Genomic DNA, 20,213 nt, shown 5'->3' with positions numbered 1-20,213 from the left:
CAAAATACCTCAAACATATGTGCAGTGTGGTAACATTAATCATTTTTCACTTCATCCTTTTAGTGGTCCAGGTATTGTTGAGCAGAGCTAAACATTTGAGAAACGAGGTTCTAGGTCGTTGCGGAAAGGTCTGGTATTGAGTCATTTCTGTGATTGATCGCATGATGTCCTGGAACAATTTTACCATATAAACGTCTCCAGGTGTGCTCTATGGTGTGGCTAGCTAGCCGGCTGTTGCAGAGAGGGGCTGCTGTCAATCTCCCGTTCTTTTAAGAAAAGCACGTGACTTCCACTAGAGGGCACCCTTGTAACCTAGAACTCTTTTTTTGTTTTTGTTTTTGTTTTGAAACAGGCTTAACCATAATCACACTCGACACGTTGGAAATTAATATTATCGCAACAAAGAAACAACAGAGAAAAACAAGTTTCCTTCTAATTAACGACATGCACAATTTCCAATGTGGAGTCAGGAGAGCTATTGTTAAAAATTGTTGACATTGGCTGGTGCCGGTGGCCCAGCCCATAACCCTAGCTACGCAGGAGACTGAGATCTGAAGAGGATGGTTTGAAGCCAGCCCAGCAGAAAAATCCATGAGACTCTTATCTTCAGGAAACTACCAAAACAATCCAGAAAGTGGAGCTGTGGCTCAAGTAGTGGAGCACTAGAGCAAAAGAAGCTTGGGGACAGTGCCCAGACCCCGAGGTTCAAGCCCCAGAACCAGCCCAGAACCAAAAAACAGGAGTAGAAATTAGACTAGACCATCCTATGTAGGAGGATGACTTTGGGAGGCAGACAGCTACAATGCGTTTTCACTGAGGTCACGCTTTTGATGGGCGTCTGTTCACAGAGGCATGTTCACTTATTTCAAAGAGAGCTCCATCACTTGATGGTTTCTAATAGGTTTCTTGACGATTTCAACCCAACATTTTGCTTAATAAAAGTACTGGCAATATTAAGTCAAAGTAACCCAGCTCGTCCTATGAAATTAAGATTCTTCTCCCTATCATGATGTGATGCATTATTTTGTAAAAAAAAATTACGTGAGAGAAATAAGTTCTTCCCAGTGATTCTCCATCCCCAACCCTAACCTCTCCTTCCCTCCTCCCTCCTTCTCTTTCTTTGTAGCCTTGCTATTGAAGATCACTTTTCCTTGTGTCACAGCACCACTTCTGGAAACCTACTCTGTCACTCCATCCCCCTTATTGTTCATTAAAAGATTACTTTTCACCAGGCACTGATGGTTCATGCCTGAGAGCTGAGAATCGAGATTCGAAGCCAGCCAGGGCAGGAAAGTCCATGAGACTCTTATCTCCAATGAATCACCAAAAAAAAAAAAAGTCAACAGTGGAGCTGTGGTCCAAGTGGTAGAGCAGTAATCTTGAGCAAAACAAACTCAGGGACCTGCCAAAATGACTAAAAAATGAAATTGTACACGTGGATGACTAAGATCTATTTTGCAACTCTCCCAAGCTTTCCTAATACTATGGTTTTAAAATTATAGAGTACTTTACTGCTTCCCAGATTTGATCATCATAGTCTTGTGTTTTTTGTTTTTTTTTGCCAGTCCTGGGCCTTGGACTCAGGGCCTGAGCACTGTCCCTGGCTTCTTTTTGCTCAAGGCTAGCACTCTGCCACTTGAGCCACAGCGCCACTTCTGGCCATTTTCTATATATGTGGTGCTGGGGAATCGAACCCAGGGCTTCATGTATACGAGACAAGTGCTTTTGCCACTAGGCCATATTCCCAGCCCCAGTCTTGTGTTTTTTGATGCATGGCAATATAGGCCGAGTGGAAATCATTAGTACGGGAGGACCTTGATCATCAGGTAATATTGCCAAGGATGAATTCAGGTTGTTGTTTTTTTTTTAGCACAAGTTTCTCTTTTTTATGCTGGTATTCTCACTGCCACACTTTTGGAAATCTGTATTACACCTTAAATCTGTCAATAAAAGATCGTTTTCTAATTAAAAAAACAATACACCACTCAGGGACAGTGCCTAGGCCCAAAGTTCACACTCCAGGAACAGTATGCACACCACACACACACACACACACACACACACACACACACACACACGACAACTTTTTTTAATCTGTCCGGTTCAGTGCTGGGGCTTCTTAGTGTAAATCGCGGCTATTAACCATCCATCCGTTTGTAAATACCATAAATTTTGTCAAACACCGTATTTTGGTGTTTCAATCGACGCTAAGTCTGTCCAAAGGCACACCTCACGATAGCACATGACCAATGAAAGTCGCCTTCCACACCTAATTCCTCCAGCTGTTCACGCATCACCGGTTGAACGGGGGTGTGCGTGCGCGGAGGGCGCGGGGAGGGAGGGAGGGAGGGAGGGAGGGAGCCGCGGGCTGCGGCCGGCTCCGGGCAGGAAGCGGTTAAAGTGACCCATGCGCCAGGACTTCAATAGGGCTTAGCAACAAAAAGCTTCGGCCCTTCACGCTCACTCGATTTCAGCAGCGATTTTTGCCTTGCTTAGGGCCATCCATCTGTTAGCATTGACTTGTAATGGAGATAAGCTCTCCTGCTTGTTCACTACAGGGGAGAGTGTGTGTGTGTGTGTGTGTGTGTGTGTGTGTGTGTGATGCCAGCACACACGGCATGCACGCTGTAACCAGAAGCGCCCCGTGCTATTTAACACGATACATTATAATTCCATCTGTATAAACTCTGCCTATCATTGAAAGGAAATGATTGGGAAATCCTAATACATTTTTAAACGTGGTTTCAGATGACAGACTTAACGCTCTAAATATTGTCCACCAAGTCTTCAGTGCTCTGGTTTAAGCAAAACGGATGAAAGAGGGGCAAGTGCACAGGAGGATTAAAACCGGGCTGCACCGAGCCGGGCCGCGGCATTCTCCCCGGTGGGTCGCAGCGGGCCCCGGTTTCAATAAGAGCAGAGCAGGAGCCCATCCCCAGGGTCCCCTTAGGCGGGGCTGCTGCTGGAACTGTCACCTCGAACAAAGGGAAAAGGGCTGGGCTTTACAAATGCGAGGCCTAATTGGGGGATCCTCACGGCTGTACCCTTGACATTTATTTAAGCCTCATCAACGAGACAGAAAATAACCCTACTAATTAGCAGACCAGCAAGCACACAGAGTCCCGCCTCAGTCCATCCCCAAGCTGAGCCAAGGAATAGCGCACAAGAGACACAGTTTAGATTCTTGTCCTTTCCTCTCACGTGAGATCACAAACACACACACACACACACACACACACGTTTTTGCCTTAAGATACACACCTGCAACTCAGATGATCACCATCCAGTTTTCATACTTTGAAAAATAGGTGAAAATAAAGTCTCTAGTAAATCTCACTAGCAATGTAATATTCTTTTGACAGCTGAGATTTACTTCTGAAACACATAACTGAGTAGACTTAGAATGAGACGAGTCAAATCCCTATTCTTTATCAGCAATAACACAACATCCACATTACCTTACAAACCTCTACACGAGCTCGGGATTCCTCAGCAGGGCGAAGCACAGTATTGCTTTCCAAGTCATAGGCTAGGTGGATGGCTAATTATGCCTACTCAGAATGAAGAGGGAAATTTGGGGGAGGCTTGCTAAAGACCTTGGATTAGTAGGCACCAAGAGAAGGAATTCAGACATTGCCATTTCTACAAAAGACTTGGCACTCAAGATAGCCATGTAGCCACGAGCAGCTGTGATTGCTAAGCACCTATTGCATGGGAGACATTTTATATCCAGGTTGTAAAGGACAACAGCATCCTAGGGAAATGATGTGGATTGTTAGCTCCATTTTACCAATGTTGAAAATAAAACTAAGGGCTATTTCATTTCTCTCAATGCTAAAAGCTAGTGCCTTTTTCCATGTCAAGTTGTATCAAGTTTTTAACTTCACACCCTTGTCTGCCAACCACCCTCCATCAAAAGCAGCCTACCAAGATCAAGACACAAGCATAGGTAAAGCACTACTTGTTCTAGAACCAATCTACCAGCTTTTGAACGCATACTTTGCACTTTATTGGGTGTCGACCGCTGGACACATATCTTAATCTCTCTGTTCCAAATTCTAAAATCTGGGCTGCCGGGATTTGACACTGAATCATGCAATGAATGTCGCCCAGACAGACAAGGACAGTGCACGGGTTGGAAGGAGCTGCCTGTCTGCCCCCGGGCCCCAAGGTGTCTCTCTGTACTTCTCTATGGTTTCAACTCTCTAAAATCTGAGGCTTTAAAACAAAAGGATGAACAGGAAAATTATCTGAATCACCAAATCCCACAAGTCCCTTAAAATTTTTGGCTTTAAAGTCATTAAATTTCTCCCCTGTCAAACTTTTTTTTTTTTTTTTTTTGGTCCTGGGGCTTGAAATCAGGGCCTGGGTGATGTCCACCCTGGGCACTGTCCTTGAGCTTTTTTTGCTCAAGGCTAGCACTCTACCACTTGAACCACATTTTCACTTGTGGCTTTTTGGTGCTAACTTGGAGATAAGGGTCTCATGGACTTTCCAGCCTGATCTGGCTTTGAACCTCCATCCTCAGCTCTCAGACTTCTGAGTAGCTAGGATTATAGGTGAGAGCCAATGGCACCTGGCCCATGCCAGATCTTCTAAGGCAATTTTCTTAGTTGAGGTTTCAAACCTTGAATGGAGAGACAAAATACTTTCTAAAATGAAAGGTTGATAAGAGCCAACTTCTCAGGTTTAAAAAAATGAAGAAGTTATGTAACTTCTGTATATCACCTTTATAGAAACAATGCTTTTTTTTTTAAAGGAAGGAAGGAAAACTGGATAGTATTATGCTTAAAAGGGGAAATAAAGATAATGTGTTCTGCTACTTATGACATGTAACGTTAAATATTTAAGAATGTAGAGCTGTAGGGATCTTACTAAAACTAGAATGCAGCCAATCTATCGTTAGCCATTAACAAGAAGATCCACTTATAATGTGGGAACCTGAGAATGCACAACCGGATACACCCCGGGAGGCCGGGACTGGCGTGGGGCTGGGGGCCGCCTTCTACTTCAGTGAGCCTCACAGAAGCTTCACCCTTTTAGCTAAAAGTGTACATTGAGTGCATTTTTGTTTGTTAGTTTTTTTTAAGGATTTGACTGTCACGTGAGGGCTAAATCAAGGACTCAGAATGTAGGCTGTCTCTGAGAAAAGGCTGTGAGCATCTCAAATTATACAAACTGCACAGAGAGACCAAATAAAGACATCCTGTTTCTATCTCCAAAGCCAAGGACTGTCCCCTCTTCCCTCGCCAGCTCACAGCTCTAAGATCGCAGTCACCAGAACGCATCCAGGGATCCATAACGCCCCTCCTACTTCCTACAACTCTGCAACAACTCTGGAAGCAGCCTGTGCGTTCCCCGTCATGCACTTTTCAATCTAGCTGTTGAGCAACACAGACCTTCACATTTTCTACCTCATCTACCTTTATGCATTTTATTAAATTTTATTTACTCTATGATTATTTCTAACATATCAAATTAGAAACAGGTGGACTATGAAGGAATAAAGAAACACATACTGATACTCTATTTTGTCTTCAACCGCATTTAACTTTCTTTGAAATATGTATTTAATTGAAAACCATAACATCAGGGACAGTATCATTGCATGGGAAGAGAAATCACTGAAGTAGAGTCTGCCACACAATAATGTATACAGAGCTCTAGCATCACCCTTGACTGGATCATACTTGGATTAAGCCAATGGATTATGAAGGAGAAACAGAGAAGCCTCTGCAATGGTGGGCTGTAGAGACAAAGAGACAAGACTATGGCTGGCCCCTGGTGATGTCCTTGACCGCCATGGGAAGAGTGGAGTCTAACTTTCTCTCCACTTTTCACCTATTTTGTTTGCTGAAATTCCTGCCTGTGGGAACCAAGGTAACAGCAACTCATTCGGATTGACTGACCATAAGCTTGTCAAAGTTCAGATTTTTTGGTAGAACGATCCAGGCTCTCGGGACATAAAAATATAGATTCCTTTTTGCTCGGTTAGCTGTTTTCTTTAAGATGACTTTTTGGCAAACAGCAATTACAAATAGCGGCTACCTTGTGAGATACTATCAGGTCTTGAAGTCCTTTCTCTGAGAACTGCGTTCCCCCACAAACCCATGTAAGCCTTCGAGGAACACAGTCCTCGCCCCTGACCTCTGGCTGCAATGTGTCACGTGCTGGAGGAGGGATGAACGCCTGCTCTAAGTGAACTGAGTGCATTCCTTCACGGGAAACTTAATACCAGAATTCCTGACAACTTCTAGTAGCTTCTCCAACTGATGACCTGAAAGATTTATGTCGGGGGTACAAAGATGCAAAGAGCCCGTCTCTGATGAACCACCAGCGCACGGAGAGGCGTGTGGAGGGAGAGGGCGGGGCAGGAAGGCGAGGGCAGCCGGCATCCTTGCCTGCGGGCGGCTGGATGGCTCGGCTGGCCCCAGTCCTCCCCCAGTGTCTGCACTCTGCCGGGCCGTCTGCCGGCCCGGCCCGGGGAGGCCCGCACGAGTGCGCTGGGCGGCCTGGCGGGGTCTCGCGTGGTTTGTGTTAGTTTCTAACGCTATGGAATAGAGTAAAACAGTCAAGGGAAGGTTAGACAGCAATTTCATTTTCAATACGCCACATTCTGTTTTTATAAATAAGCTGCCGTCCTCAATGGGTTATCCATCCAGAGCAATGTATTCCTCAAAATAAGGGTTCTGAGGACCTTGGGGGGAAAGACTAAGGGCAGAAAACAGAACAGAGAACTAACGATTTAGCTTCTTGATAAATACACACACATACACACATGTAATCTCACTTCCGTTATAGAAAAACTTAAGGCACATATGAAATAGTAGTAGAGATTAGGTTACAAATGATTGGACAAATGTCCTCTATTTAGCTGTTAAAACAAATACACATGGGTACACATGCCAATACAATGGGGTATACACTGGGTAGCCACAATTCCTGAAACTCAGAATCTTACTTCAAGACCTTTACTGAGATGCTATTAAATCTATATTAGAGCCCTCAACACGCTGGTTTCACGAAGTCTCAGATCCCATGGCCAAATTCTTTTTTTTTTTTGCCAGTCCTGGGGATTGAACTCAGGGCCTGAGCACTGTCCCGGGCTTTGGGTTTTTGTTTGTTTGTTTTGTTTTTGCTCAAGGCTAGCACTCTGCCACTTGAGCCACAGGGGCTACTTCTGGCTGTTTTCTGTATATGTGGTACTGAGGAATCGAACCTAGGGCTGCATGTATCCGAGGCAAGCACCCTTGCCACTAGGCCATATTCCCTAGCCAAATGGCCAAATTCTTGAAAGACTGAGCCCTGCCCCTCTCGGCCCTGCTTGTTAGCATCTCTGCCGTGTCCTTCTGAAACATGAGTGCCACTAGCTGAGTTAATAAGAGGAGACCAGGTCACAGCCTGAGTGGTCCAAAAGTAAACAAGGAAGGCACCCTGCTGCCCTGCAGGGGTTATCCTACAGCCAAGGCAGTTCCTGCGATCGAAAACTACGGTGAATAATCGTGTACTGTGTGCTGGAACTCGATGACAAGAGCCCCTCACGCCCACTTACCTGTGAGGGAGACAGATGTGGGAGTTTGCTGGAGTGTAATAATTTTATTGTGTGTGTGTGTGTGTGTGTGTGTGTATGTATGCACACACGTTCAGTATATAGAGGGAAAACAAGAGGCTTGTCTCAAGCCAGGCACTGGTGGTTCATGCCTAGAATCCTGCTACTCCAAGAGGCAGAGCTCTGGAGGATTGAAGCTCAAAGCCGGCCTAGGCACAGGTCTACAAGATTCCAACTCCAATAAACTAGCAAAATGCTGGACTGGAGGTGTGGCTCAAGGGGTAGAGAATTAACAGAAAACAAACAAAATGGAAAGTAGTCATTTATTTTATTGTTATATGAATATGATGTTAAGGGAAGATTTAAAGTTGAAAAAAATGTGACTTGGCAGGGTTTTCTTAATTTAAAGTTGATATTAACAAAAGAAATTCCTTTATTTTCAATGTTTTCATGTCAAAACATCCTCAAAGTAGCAAGGATACTATAGTTTTTTTTTTAAATATAAAAACCTATTCACCGTGGTAACTACAATCTTAATGACCCATTAGGAAGGCAATGAACACTTCATGATGCTTAGAATATTCAGGCTTGAGAATTCTAAGTCAGGAACTGACCAGATATACAGTAATGTAAGAAAAACCAGGACAGTCAAGAGCAAAGTCATCCTCCGTTAACAAGTTAAGAAACCATCTCCAGTGAATGCAAGTGCCTAGAAAGCTCTGTAGATGTGAACAAGGAGTCATTCTGAACTACACAACCAGTGTTCACTAACAATATGCCACAGTTAAAGAGCAGGAAAACATCAGCTTAATAAGTGAAAAGGCAAAAAGAATCAAAGAAAACCTGCTATGCAAATAGTCCCATGAGGACAGAGAACTTTTATCTTCTCCCTGGACCTCGAGAAGGGTCTGGTCCACACTTGGGATGGAGTTTATCAACGCAACAGCTCTTCCTGGCAATGCTTCAAGTTTCAGTTCACCCTCCCTGGCCTTCCCCATGCTTAAAAACTGCTTTGAATGTCTGTCTCCTCCAACACCCAGGCTGAATACTACAATCCTGCGAGCTAGCCAAAGGTGACCGGAGGCCCGTGAGGGCTCCGTTGTCAGGTGGCACTGCGGCCTTATCAAAGGGCCAGTGTAGCCCACTCTTGACCCACCCCATCCTGCATTCTGCCACGTGAGGAAGGACAAAAGGCCTCTGCCAAGTTCCTGTGCCTCCATCTTGCATGTCCCAGCTCCCAGCACTTTTACTTCATGAAGGACTCGGTCTCAACTGCTCCGCTATGGCAGCCTGGAAAAGACTAAGTGTCAGACCCCCGGAAGCCCTCGGTGGCAGTGCGAGGCCTGGCGACCAGGCTGCTAGCTGGCGGGGGGGGTAAGGGGGTTGGTGCCTTCACAGCCAGACCAGTCAGAAGACAAGGCGATCCATCAGCCTGCTCATCGGCATACCTTCCCTTACCAGAATCCCAAGAAAGGCAGCTGTGCAGTCACCCCTAGTTCTGTGATTCTGCAATTTATACATCCATTCCCCAAATTGTTTTGGGGGCTGGTTTTCTGAAGAGAATTTGTCAGGTTAAAACTGGTACTTGTTGCAAAAGGCGGGGACACATACTGCTGTGATTCTGAATACATTATCACTTGAGGCGGCGTCTTAAAGGTAATCGGCATATACACAGAAGCTTTCAGAGGCTCTAAGTATTTACAGCAAATCTTGTTTCTAACTCTAAAGAGAGACCCGGTCCCCGATGACTGATGGTTAGACTTATGGGCTTCTGTTGAGTTTCCAACAGTGAGAGCGTAACGCACTTTCAGCAGGAACCGTACCTTAAGGGCTGGGCGCTGGCGCTCCGCCACGGCGTGAGCGACTGTGTGTGGCCACGCTACGGTGCTGTGTATTTTTCATAACACTGTGTCCAGCTTATCATGGGTTCTTGGGGACAGAGCGGCATTGTGGGTTAAGAGTGCACCTGTTTAACGGTTCACCTTCTAACTTCTATGAACGGTTTTAACGATCAAATGTCCTTGTATGATTTTTCCTTGCGCTTTCCAAGTAAAGGGGCCCTGCGCTTTCCCGGGAGTCACCGCACCTGGGTCTCACTGGCCCTCTCCCCTCACGGGTGACGAGCAAAATGAGGACCCGACACAGGTCAGGTAGGGCACTGCTGATTGGAATGGCTGGGAACTGAAGTGGTTCCGATCTGGGTTTTTTTTTTAATGCCAGTCCTGGAGCTCAGGGCCCTAGGCCTTGTCCCTGAGCTTCACCGCTCAAGGCTAGCGTGCTACCACTTTAAACCACAGCGCCACTTCCAGCTTTTCTGGTAGCTAATTGGAGATAAGAATCTCATGGACTTTTCCTGCCCAGGCTGGCTTTGAACTGTGATCCTCAGATCTCAGCCTCCTGAGTAGCTAGGATTACAGATAGAAGCCACTGGCTCCCAGCTCCAGATTTGGGATTCTTTTTGGAGTTTAAAGTATTTGTACAAACATTCTCAAGTATTTGGGGGATAAGATCAAAGGACAAAATTCATTCATGTTTCCTTAAGACACATAGACCAAAGGTAACTGTATCCGGTATTATTTTCATTATGTCATATTGCACCTGGGCTTTGCACATGACCCAGTGCACAAGGCCAGATGAGGGATATGCCAATTCTGGCGTCATGATGGTTGGTGGGAGGTTTGGGATTTGGAGTTCTTAGATTAGGGATGTTCAACATGCATGTGGAGATGACATCTGGAACATTCCATTCCTGTCACCTGACCAGGTTCTACCCACATATTCCTTTGTCATAGATTCAAAAACTGATGGGTTCATAATTGTTTCTAAAGAACCCCAGGAAGTTACACCATTTTAGAACATGGAGGCTTTGGGTAAACGACCTTACCTGAGCAAGCTTATGCTTCTCCAGGGCTCCTTCCTTCTCATTGTGTGATGAGTACACCGGTGTATACTGTACAAGACCAGAACAGCTCCCATAATCCTCCTCATTTTCCTGCACAGGAAAAGCATGGATGAGTGGTTACTGTAGAACATTCCTCCCACTGCCAAAGTTATTTATTAACAAAACGCCTGAGCAACATGCAGATAGCAAAATACAATTAAAAGTATATGGCTATGTTGAGCACTTTGAATTTTACCGGAAGGTAATTTATTTCCCATCATCCAATGGAAGAATTTCTGAGTTTTCACCAAAGATAAAGATTCAAACTATAACAACTGATAATAAATTTTACAGAGAAACAAAAGCAAGCCAGACTCATACATACAGACCCATATATACACACACACAACTATTCATTCACCTGCAGTAGTCATAGATTTATATACAAATCATCAAATGTGATCTAACGGTATATTAACAGCATTCTTCAATTTAAAGTAACTGCTATCAGAAGGAGCCTATAAAACCAAATTGTGGCATTTCTAGATTAATTTTCTGCCCAAAGGTATCATTTTAAGAGTTCTCAGCTTGAAGCAAGCACTTCAATTGTGATTTCCAGGCAATCAGCTTTATGAAAACATACATCCTCTTAACGTATCTTTGAAGCGCTCCACAGCTCTGTGATAAAATATGCACAGAGTGAAGGGCGACTCTGTGGATGGTGAAGATAGCGGGCACTTGCCAGAGGGCTTGTTATGAAAAATAGATTCTTGAACAAAGGGGCAAGCATATTTCAAGAGTCATGAAAACTTTAATCCTATGTGATTTGCAAAGTCTAAGCTTCAAACTAACACAAGAATCAAGGTAAAAAGGAGATGACACACCTTGTGTTTGAGCTTGCTCTTTACTTCTTTTAATCCCAGTTTTGCATGATTCTTTGCCTAGAAAATGATGATAAATGTGTTTGACTCAATGTGAGTTGATTACCTTTCACTAAACAAGATGAAATGGCCACCTATTCACATTATTTAGAAAAGCAACATTATAATCGAAATCTCAAAACTCAAAGATACCAGGCTGGCCACAGACCTAGTAGCTCAGACCTACAATCCCGGCCACTCAGGAGGATGAGATTAGAGGATTGGAGTTGGAAGTTAGCCCAGGCAGGAAAGGCTGTGAGACACTTATCCCCATTTGATTCATTTATTTATCAAGAGGAGGAGGAGCAGGAGGAAGAAGAGGAGGAGGAGGAGGAACCCAGAAATGTACCCATAAATCAAGTGGCAGAGCACTAATCTTGAGCAAGAAACAAGCTCAGAGACAGAACCCAGTCCCTGTGTTCAAGCCCCAGGACCAGTAGCCCCCTCAAAAAAAAAAAAAAAGAAAAAGAACAAGTCCCTCCGGTACCATCCATTTACTATTATGTCATAGTTAATTTATCTGTTAAAAACATGAGCTGTCTTTATTTACTTTACAGATATCATTACCAGCGGACACTGAGCCTTTTCTGCCTCCCAAGGTCGAAAGCCCCGGCGGGAAGGAAGCCGCATCCTAACGCAATCAGAGGCAGCGAGCCCTAGCCCAGCAGCGCGGTGGTAAGGCAGAGGGGTGCGCTTCAAGAAGCCTGGGCAACTTGGCAGAGGTTTATTAAAGAGCCTTTGCTCTGGTCCAGGTAGACACCTATGTGGACACCATCTCAGTGGTGTAGATGCTTCATGAATAGATTTTTTTTTTTTTTTTTTGGCCAGTCCTGGGCCTTGGACTCAGGGCCTGAGCACTGTCCCTGGCTTCTTCCCGCTCAAGGCTAGCACTCTGCCACTTGAGCCACAGCGCCACTTCTGGCCGTTTTCTGTATATGTGGTGCTGGGGAATCGAACCTAGGGCCTCGTGTATCCGAGGCAGGCACTCTTGCCACTAGGCTATATCCCCAGCCCATGAATAGATTTTTTGACCAAAAAAAGGTTTTAAAAACACATTAACCATTTCAAGTCTATTCACTGGAATTGGGATCCAGCCCCGGAAGATCTCAAATCTTATGAAGACCCCCTCAAAGTATGACTGAAGAGCTCTATAACGGGGATGGAGATGGGGGCTCAGCCTTTAACCAGGAATCACCACTCACAGTGGGCATCAAAGGGAGAAAGAGAAGAGGAGGGGCGGAGGAGGAAGGTGAGAAGGGGAAGACGGAGGTGGGGGGGGGGGGGGAACTCCGTGAGTCTATGAGATTATTAGCATCCTGCCTTACAGGTAAGGAAATTGGTGCAGGGGATACGTCCACACAGCCTGGACACAAATCTGGGTCTGTTCAATTAGGAAGTCCAGTGTTGTCCTTCCTCACAGAGGCGCAAATTCATGCACCGGGTTTAAGTTCACAAGGGAGGCCTCGCGTGCGCATCTTCATCAACAGCTCCAGACCTCCACTCCAGAGAGAGCCGGGCTCTCAATAACGCCCGCCCGCCCCAGCGGCTGCCGAGAGGACGCACTACTTCCCAAGTCCCTGGGAGAGAGGATCTTATTTCCAATCTCAATTCCCATCTAAAGAGCCAGCTCACACTGGAACCGCTCCTGTGGTTCTTTAGAACTGATAAATCACCTTCCCTATCCCCGCATCGATGTCAAAGGCCCTATATGAACTTACATCCCATTAGACAAAAACAAATAGCTACCAAGGAGAAGCGCTTTTCCCTCCCCCTCCCAGCATTAGAACAACTAATGCTGTGGTTTACGCAAGGGTCCTTCAATGCACCGGAGCATGCTCATCTCAGACGCTCCTCTCTGCCTGCGTTCTGCCATTTGTGTGATTTGTTGAAATCTGCACTGCTCTTCCTCCTCCCTAGACCTACCTCAGGTCTCCTGGAAGACAGAGTGCATTTTACCAAGCTGAAACTTTCCAAGAAACAACCAAGACGGGAAACGCCTGCATTTTCATAGCAAAGGGCTGTTTCCTTCATTTTTTACTGTTCGATTATGATTGTCACTGATTAACATTGATTTACTTGAACATCAAGGTATCTTTGAGCAAAGCGATAATGTATTTTTCTGCTTTACTTTGCTTTAGCCTCAAGTATATGAGGAGAAATTAAAGTATGTTGTTATATGAAACAGATTCACACAATGATAGCTCATCGTGAACTTTCCCAGAATGTACCATACAATTTTGCTAGTTGCTGTGAAATGCAGAGTCACTTTCTTATATAAAAGAAATACATTTTCTATAAGTGAGAGAATTTTAATGAATCTGCTTTGCTCAACAAAAGTTCTAAGCTTGCTTTAGAGCTTTCTTAAACTACAGAAAATGTCTTTAATTTCTGTATCTGTCTTTTAGAGAAAAAAGTATCCATACGATTTTTTTCAACATAAAAAGAACACTTACAAATTTGTATGCTGTTCGTACAGCAGGAGTTGCTCTGGTCATGGCTGTGTTGAAGAAAGCACCCCCTTTCTGCCAAAGGAAAGACAAACAGATTTCCAGAAGCTTTTGGACAAACAGTCTTGAAATCAAGAGAGTTGGTGTGGAAACAGGACTTCACTCCCTAGCTAACGACCCACATGTTTAATGTTACAGGCTTGCAAATACTGTAACAATTTAAAACATGTTAGTACCCTGGTCCTTTTCTCTTAGTTGGTATAATCCATTTTTAAAATATAGGCAGAAGAGTCACATGGAAAGTGATATATACCTACACAGAATTTAATAAAATGGAAACGCAATATTTATCAGTTGTTTTAATACTGGACAATCAATTCTCAACATTTTGGCAAAAAAATCTATTATTGGAAATTATAAAATCCCCATCAAAATCAATCACTCCATTTAATTTTGGAATAGTATATAAAGTGAGAGAGAAATCTTGGTATTTTCTCCTTTAAAATAAAAAGAAGCTATGTATCTTTTGACAAAGCTTTCCATCTTAAGTACATGTTTACGGCTGTCAACAAAGCACACCACAAGTTCACTACACAGCTTCTCCGTGTAAAATGCAGGGAGCTCTCCCTAGCCACTCCTCCACACGGGGGGGGGGGGGGGGGGAGGGACAGAGGAAGGGCCATGGTTACCTTGACCGTGTGCACCCACTGCTGGTACGACCTTGGGTTCCCTGCAAGATATGAAAATTATTTGGTCAAAAACAAATCTCAGCAGCGCAGGTCAAGTCCCAGCACTTCGGGCATGTTGGTGGGCAGCTTTCATTCACAATGTTGCAGAAGACACAATGGCACATGTAAGAATGAATCAATGGCCCTCATTCGTGGTAGCAGAACAGTTGACTCCATTTAAATCACCCAGTCACTTTTCCTTTCTTTATGTATGAAGCTAGATTAATTCTAAGGTGTTGTTTTTTTTTTCTTTTTTTCACCCGACCCCAGTCCTGAGGTCTGAACGTGGGCCCTTGCATTCACTCACTGGGCACACTATCACTTGAGCCACACCTTCAGCCCTGCTTTTTGCAGGCTAATTGGAGATGGAGTTTCATGAATTTAGCTGCCTAGGCCTGGCTTTGAACTTCGAGCTCCTGGACCTCAGCTCCCTGAGTAGCTAGGATTTCAGGTGTGAGCCACCAGCAGTCAGCTTTATATTCTTTCATTATAATGTTAACTTTTGAGAGGAAAAATATAATATTGCTTTTGAAATTTAAAAAAAGCCATGCTTTTTAAAGTAAGTTTTCAATATTTTATGTCTATGGTTTTTCAAAAATGCCGCTTTGGGAAATAAAGTTCCTTTAAAATAATATCTCAATTGCACAGAGAAATGGAGAACTGGAGGGAAATTTGGAAATACAAAGGACTATAGATAACAAAAGATTATGTTGTGGAGGTTTCACATTCACAAGTAATTTTATTTCCATGCAGTTAAACTGTGGCTTTAGAAAATGTTTCTGAAAACATATTCTTGTTATGAGTCCATAAACGTGAATGAGAGTACCATGCTTACCAGAAAGTTCAAATGCCCACAAAACCAGCTCTCATAAACGCTGGTGACCAGCACAGCCAGTCCAAGTCAACGAATGTCCTGGTCAACATGAGGAACCACACAGAACAAATTGAAAGTAATCTTTCTTATCAAGTGATTCCAAGTACCACATTGCCTGTTTCAATGTTGATACACCTCCTACATTATAAGCATGAAAAGTAACAGTAAGAAATAAAGTCCCAATTAAAAATAAATGCTTCTTCCTGTGGCTCTGGCTTTTTAAAGTTATTTCCTTACTGGTATAAAAGAAGAGGCAAAATGATCCCAGTCCAAGAATTTCTAGTTGTTATCACTACATCATTGGTTGAAATCTGGCAATGTCTATCACCATATTCATTTTTACACTTAAAATATTCCCCTAGCTTAAAAGAAACATGAGGAATCAGCTCTGACTCTGATAACCTTCTCTTACCATTCATGACTGGCACTGTGATTTTTTGTTTGTTTGTTTGTTTTGGCCAGTCCTGGGCCTTGGACTCAGGGCCTGAGCACTGTCCTTGGCTTCTTCCCGCTCAAGGCTAGCACTCTGCCACCTGAGCCACAGCACCCCTGCTGGCCGTTTTCCATATATGTGGTGCTGGGGAATGGAACCCAGAGCTTCATGTGTAGGAGGCGAGCGCTCTTGCCCCTAGGCCATATTCCCAGCCCCTGTGATTTTTTTTTTTAATTGGAGAAAACTACAGAGAATTACAATGTTTTTCATATCTTCACAAAGCAATCTTTTATTTACTTAAAATAACTTACTTGTGTGGAAGTATGTTACCTAAATGAACTGCTTGTTGAAAAGGCATGCGCTTCATAGGACATTGATTTAAGACATATTATTTAATGTCCGTTGAATCATGATGACAAATTCGAAATGGTCAATTTTCTCAAGATTTTCTTAACCATGATGGAACTGTAGAAAATATATGTATTCTATATCTTCACTCATGCCAATTGCTCATATGCTTTATTGCATTTGAAGCTGACATCTGCTCATGTGCTTTTTACTTCTCTATTAAAAGTGACCGAGTGGCTGGGCTCTGGCGGCGCATGCCTGCAATCCCAGCTCCCGGGTCTCGGGAGAGCACTGCCCTTCAGCTGCTGAAGGGGAAAGACAACGATCAGCCAGTGTCCGCTCTGGGTGGTAACTGACTTTTGGAGACGACCCCTGCTTGCCAAAACCTAGAAGGCTAGCAACGGAGAGCAAAGCACCCCGGCATTTTCATTCCAGGTGCGTTATTCCTTCAACCTCGAGGTGCCTTGAGGAGGCACTGCTGAAGGCGAGAATGCTCACCGCCAGGCGCTGCGGGCCCAGCTCACATCCCAGTCCTAGCTACTCAGGAGGCTGAGACCTAAGGATCTCGGTTCAAAGCCAGCCAGGGCAGTTAAGGCCATGGGACTGCTATCTCCAAGCAACCACTAAAAAGCTAGAGGCGAAGGCGTGGTTCAAGTGGTAGAGCATCCGTCTTGAGAGAGAAATCCAAGTGAGAGTGCTGGTCCTGAGTTCAAGCCCCAGTCCAGCATGTGCGTGTGAATGTACAAGCACGCACGCACGCACGCACACACACCAAGACGGTGTGGAAATGCAATAAAATGAAGTAGACTTCGCTGTTTAAAATGTAAAGGCTCGCTGGTTCTTTAAATGGTAATGTTTTCAGGATTTATACTCCCTATTTTGACAGAATTTATGGGACAAGCACCTAATCTTTTGGTAATGCCTAAAAACGAAACCTAATCTTTTAAAGATTAATTTGAATGCCAACAACAACAACAAAAAACCCTCCGTCTTTCTTTTTAAATTAACTGGTTTATGGCAACTAATAAGCATTACTGAGGAATTTCCTCACATGATTCTTGTTAAACAACTGAGACTGTCATGCTCAAGGAGAAAATTCCTTCCATTTTCACCGGTACAAAGACCCTGCATATGTCTTTTTAAATATAAATTTCCAATAATTTGTGGTCACTTATCAAAATATGTGGCTTGCTTTAAAGTGTTCAATGCTGCCAGAGGCAATTCCATTGGAACTGATAAACACCTGCTGCCCCCTCACATTCTTTCATTCTTCAGCCAATAACATAAAAAATAAACACAAGTCATAACAGCTTATGTTAAGAAACCATGAAGACATGAAACTAATGGAGAATCTACACACTCCCAACAAAATCAGTCTCTATTCCACCTTTATTAAGTTGGGACTATTTGATGTGGGTTTAAGAACTAGCTTTATTTTAACTTAAAAACTGTATATTTTAAGAAATCATGTTCTTCATTGTTCCCATTCTTAGCAGCTTTCTCTCAGACCGGCATTCATGTTTACCGAAGCAAGTTCTTGGTCCACTTCTTATCCTCCTCTATTACTTTTTAACCACAAGGGGTAAGCGTCCCTTTGCCTACCTCTTGGTTGCTTTGGAAGTTTAAGATTCAGGGTTCTGCAAGAATCTCATGAAAGCAAGCAGGGACACGGGGAGGTCATACAATTCCCTTCAAAGTTCTGACCATGGCAACTCGTGGCCAAAATGGCTGAGAAAATCGGAGTGCATTTACAGATTCTTTTGCTGTGTGTCTCTGCATTCTGTATTTATGTGATAATGCTTTACCATGTACTCTGATTAGATCCAGAATCATAAAACCCTCATAATTAATTTTAGCCTCACGTGAACATAGCTTATAAACTACCAGTGCAATGTCGGGGAGATGAAGGGAGAAAACAGATACTTCCATAAAATTTCCAAATTACTTTTGCTTAAAGGAACATACTTTTATCCCCCCCAGTTTTAGTTAATTTCTTATAACCCAGAGATGATTCCTGGGCTTTGAGTGTAAAAATGTTAGGAGATATTCAAGATGGAATTTTGTTTCAGTTCAGTAAAAGTTTGAGTACTATGCTGGTTTACTTCATTGTTGGCTGACTTCTCATAAAGAATTAATATTCTATAGTTTCTGAGCCAGTACAATGAAGCCAGGTGTACATGAATTCATTCTCTGTACTTGCTGCATGACCCTGAGTGAGACCAGGCTGGGGCCACCACTCAGTAGCAGAGCTCCTACCTAATCAGTATAAGGCCCTGAGTTCAAATCCAACACTATCAATGTGATCACATGAAATAATATTATTGTCACTCCTCTAAGGAGAGTTTCTGTCACACATTCATAACAGTGAGTATCAGCAATTATTACAATTACTCCCAGAAAAATGATGAGGTTAGAAGTTTTCATTTCATGGAAGAATAGCTAACATTCATGACATTGCTATATTCTTTCTTCTCCTAAGTGTGAGTCCATTCCTAGAAACTATTTTTGAAGCACACACATACATACACACTAGATATTTCCTAATTAGTTATTAGAAAAGCATTACCCAGTTTTTTAAGGTTATTTACCTTTTGTATTTCAAATTCTAATGGTTTTATTTTGTTCGAAGAATAGTTTCTGTGTATTGCCAACATAATCTAAAGTACAGCTAAAAATAACACTTTGACATATAATTTTTAAGGAACTCTTTTATTCACTGAAACTAAAAGATATTGAACGAGGCATTTCTGTTGCATAAACATTTGCTCCCACAAGTTAGAATGTAGGAGTCCTTTCATTATAATAAAGAACAACAAAACAATTGGAATTATTTTTACAGAAAGAGCTGCTATCAGAAAATAGTCAGGGATCCTGCCCCCCTCCTCTTTTTAAAATAATAGCTCTTTTGTTTTAAAAAAAATTTTACTACCCTCTACTATCACTGGAAAAGCCATCCACCTCTATTCCAGAGATACCTGGACCAACGGTAATCGTGAGAGGGTTTAACTGAACGGAAAGATCATAGTTCTACCCTATTACTGTCACAAGATGTCACCTTCAATTCTACCTGCCCCACGGGTCATAAAGATAATGAGACAGCAGTTATGTAAATGCTGAATTCAGGCCCCAAGACATTTGTCCATGAGCTGACAAGATTTCACTTGTCGGAGTTAAAAAGTCAAGCAGCACTATTTTAACACATGAGCTCCATTGAAGCTCAATGTGTTTTACCAAAGAGCTGAGGGAGCAAATACCTGGGGCTCCATAAGCAGCGGGTAAAGAAAGGCAAAGCCACACAGACACATGGCCACCGCCACTAAGCTCGTTCTTTGCATGAGAAAAAATTGTCCTGCTGCAATTTCTTCTGTTTCTATGGTGTGGAAACTAAAGTTCCAGAAGAAAACTTAAACTGTGACGACTGTATACCTGCACTGACTGTCTTCTCCCGTCCTCGACCTCAAGTCTAGCAACCGCACACACGCGTCGATTAAGAGCGGCTCTCCAAACAGATCCACACAAAGGAGGAAAAGACTGGGACTACTGTTCCAGTTCCATATGAACACAGGAAGATGGAAGGCGTTCACTGAGTTCACCAGCACCTAGAATACTGAGCATCCAGTACTGGCTGAGTGAATGAGTGAATAAAGGAATGAACAAATGAACCAACAGGACACTTCAAGGACTTAAGCCAAAGAAAAGCTCTGCAAGCCAGGACCATGCACTACAATTGCCAGCCAAGCGTCAACTCATGAACTGTTAATTATTGAGATTGCTATAACACTAGATATTTATTTTGAATGTCAGACAAAACTTTTCTAGGGCTGCAGTAGTTTACAAAGAAAACCAGGTAATGATTTCTGGATTAATAATACACTAACTGGAAATGCAGAATGATTTGTGGTGTTCAAATATTTCCTTTTAGATTTCCTGTCTGACTATACTACATGTTCCATTTCTGTCCTAGCATCATTTTTTAAAGAAACAGCCATAGCCAACACTAGCCATTTACTAGCAGGGACTATCTATTGATCAG

General features: G+C 43.2%; 1 protein-coding gene across 5 annotated transcripts in view; it reads right to left on the bottom strand.

The window, feature by feature from the left end:
• Dennd1b (DENN domain containing 1B) overlaps window positions 1-20,213 on the bottom strand; it is a 168,983-nt gene that overhangs the window by 12,449 nt on the left and 136,321 nt on the right. For all 5 annotated transcript variants that reach the window (XM_048357390.1, XM_048357395.1, XM_048357391.1 and 2 more), the window contains 4 exons: window positions 14,487-14,527; window positions 13,804-13,872; window positions 11,315-11,371; window positions 10,434-10,541 (listed from right to left, as the gene is read on the bottom strand). In XM_048357390.1, the coding sequence (XP_048213347.1) occupies window positions 10,434-10,541; window positions 11,315-11,371; window positions 13,804-13,872; window positions 14,487-14,527 (275 nt within the window). The remainder of the gene's footprint in view (window positions 1-10,433; window positions 10,542-11,314; window positions 11,372-13,803; window positions 13,873-14,486; window positions 14,528-20,213) is intronic.

This window comes from Perognathus longimembris, chromosome 11 (genome assembly GCF_023159225.1).
Source record: "Perognathus longimembris pacificus isolate PPM17 chromosome 11, ASM2315922v1, whole genome shotgun sequence".
Classification (NCBI taxonomy): Eukaryota; Metazoa; Chordata; class Mammalia; order Rodentia; family Heteromyidae; genus Perognathus; species Perognathus longimembris.
This window is presented reverse-complemented; position numbering and strand designations above follow the sequence as displayed.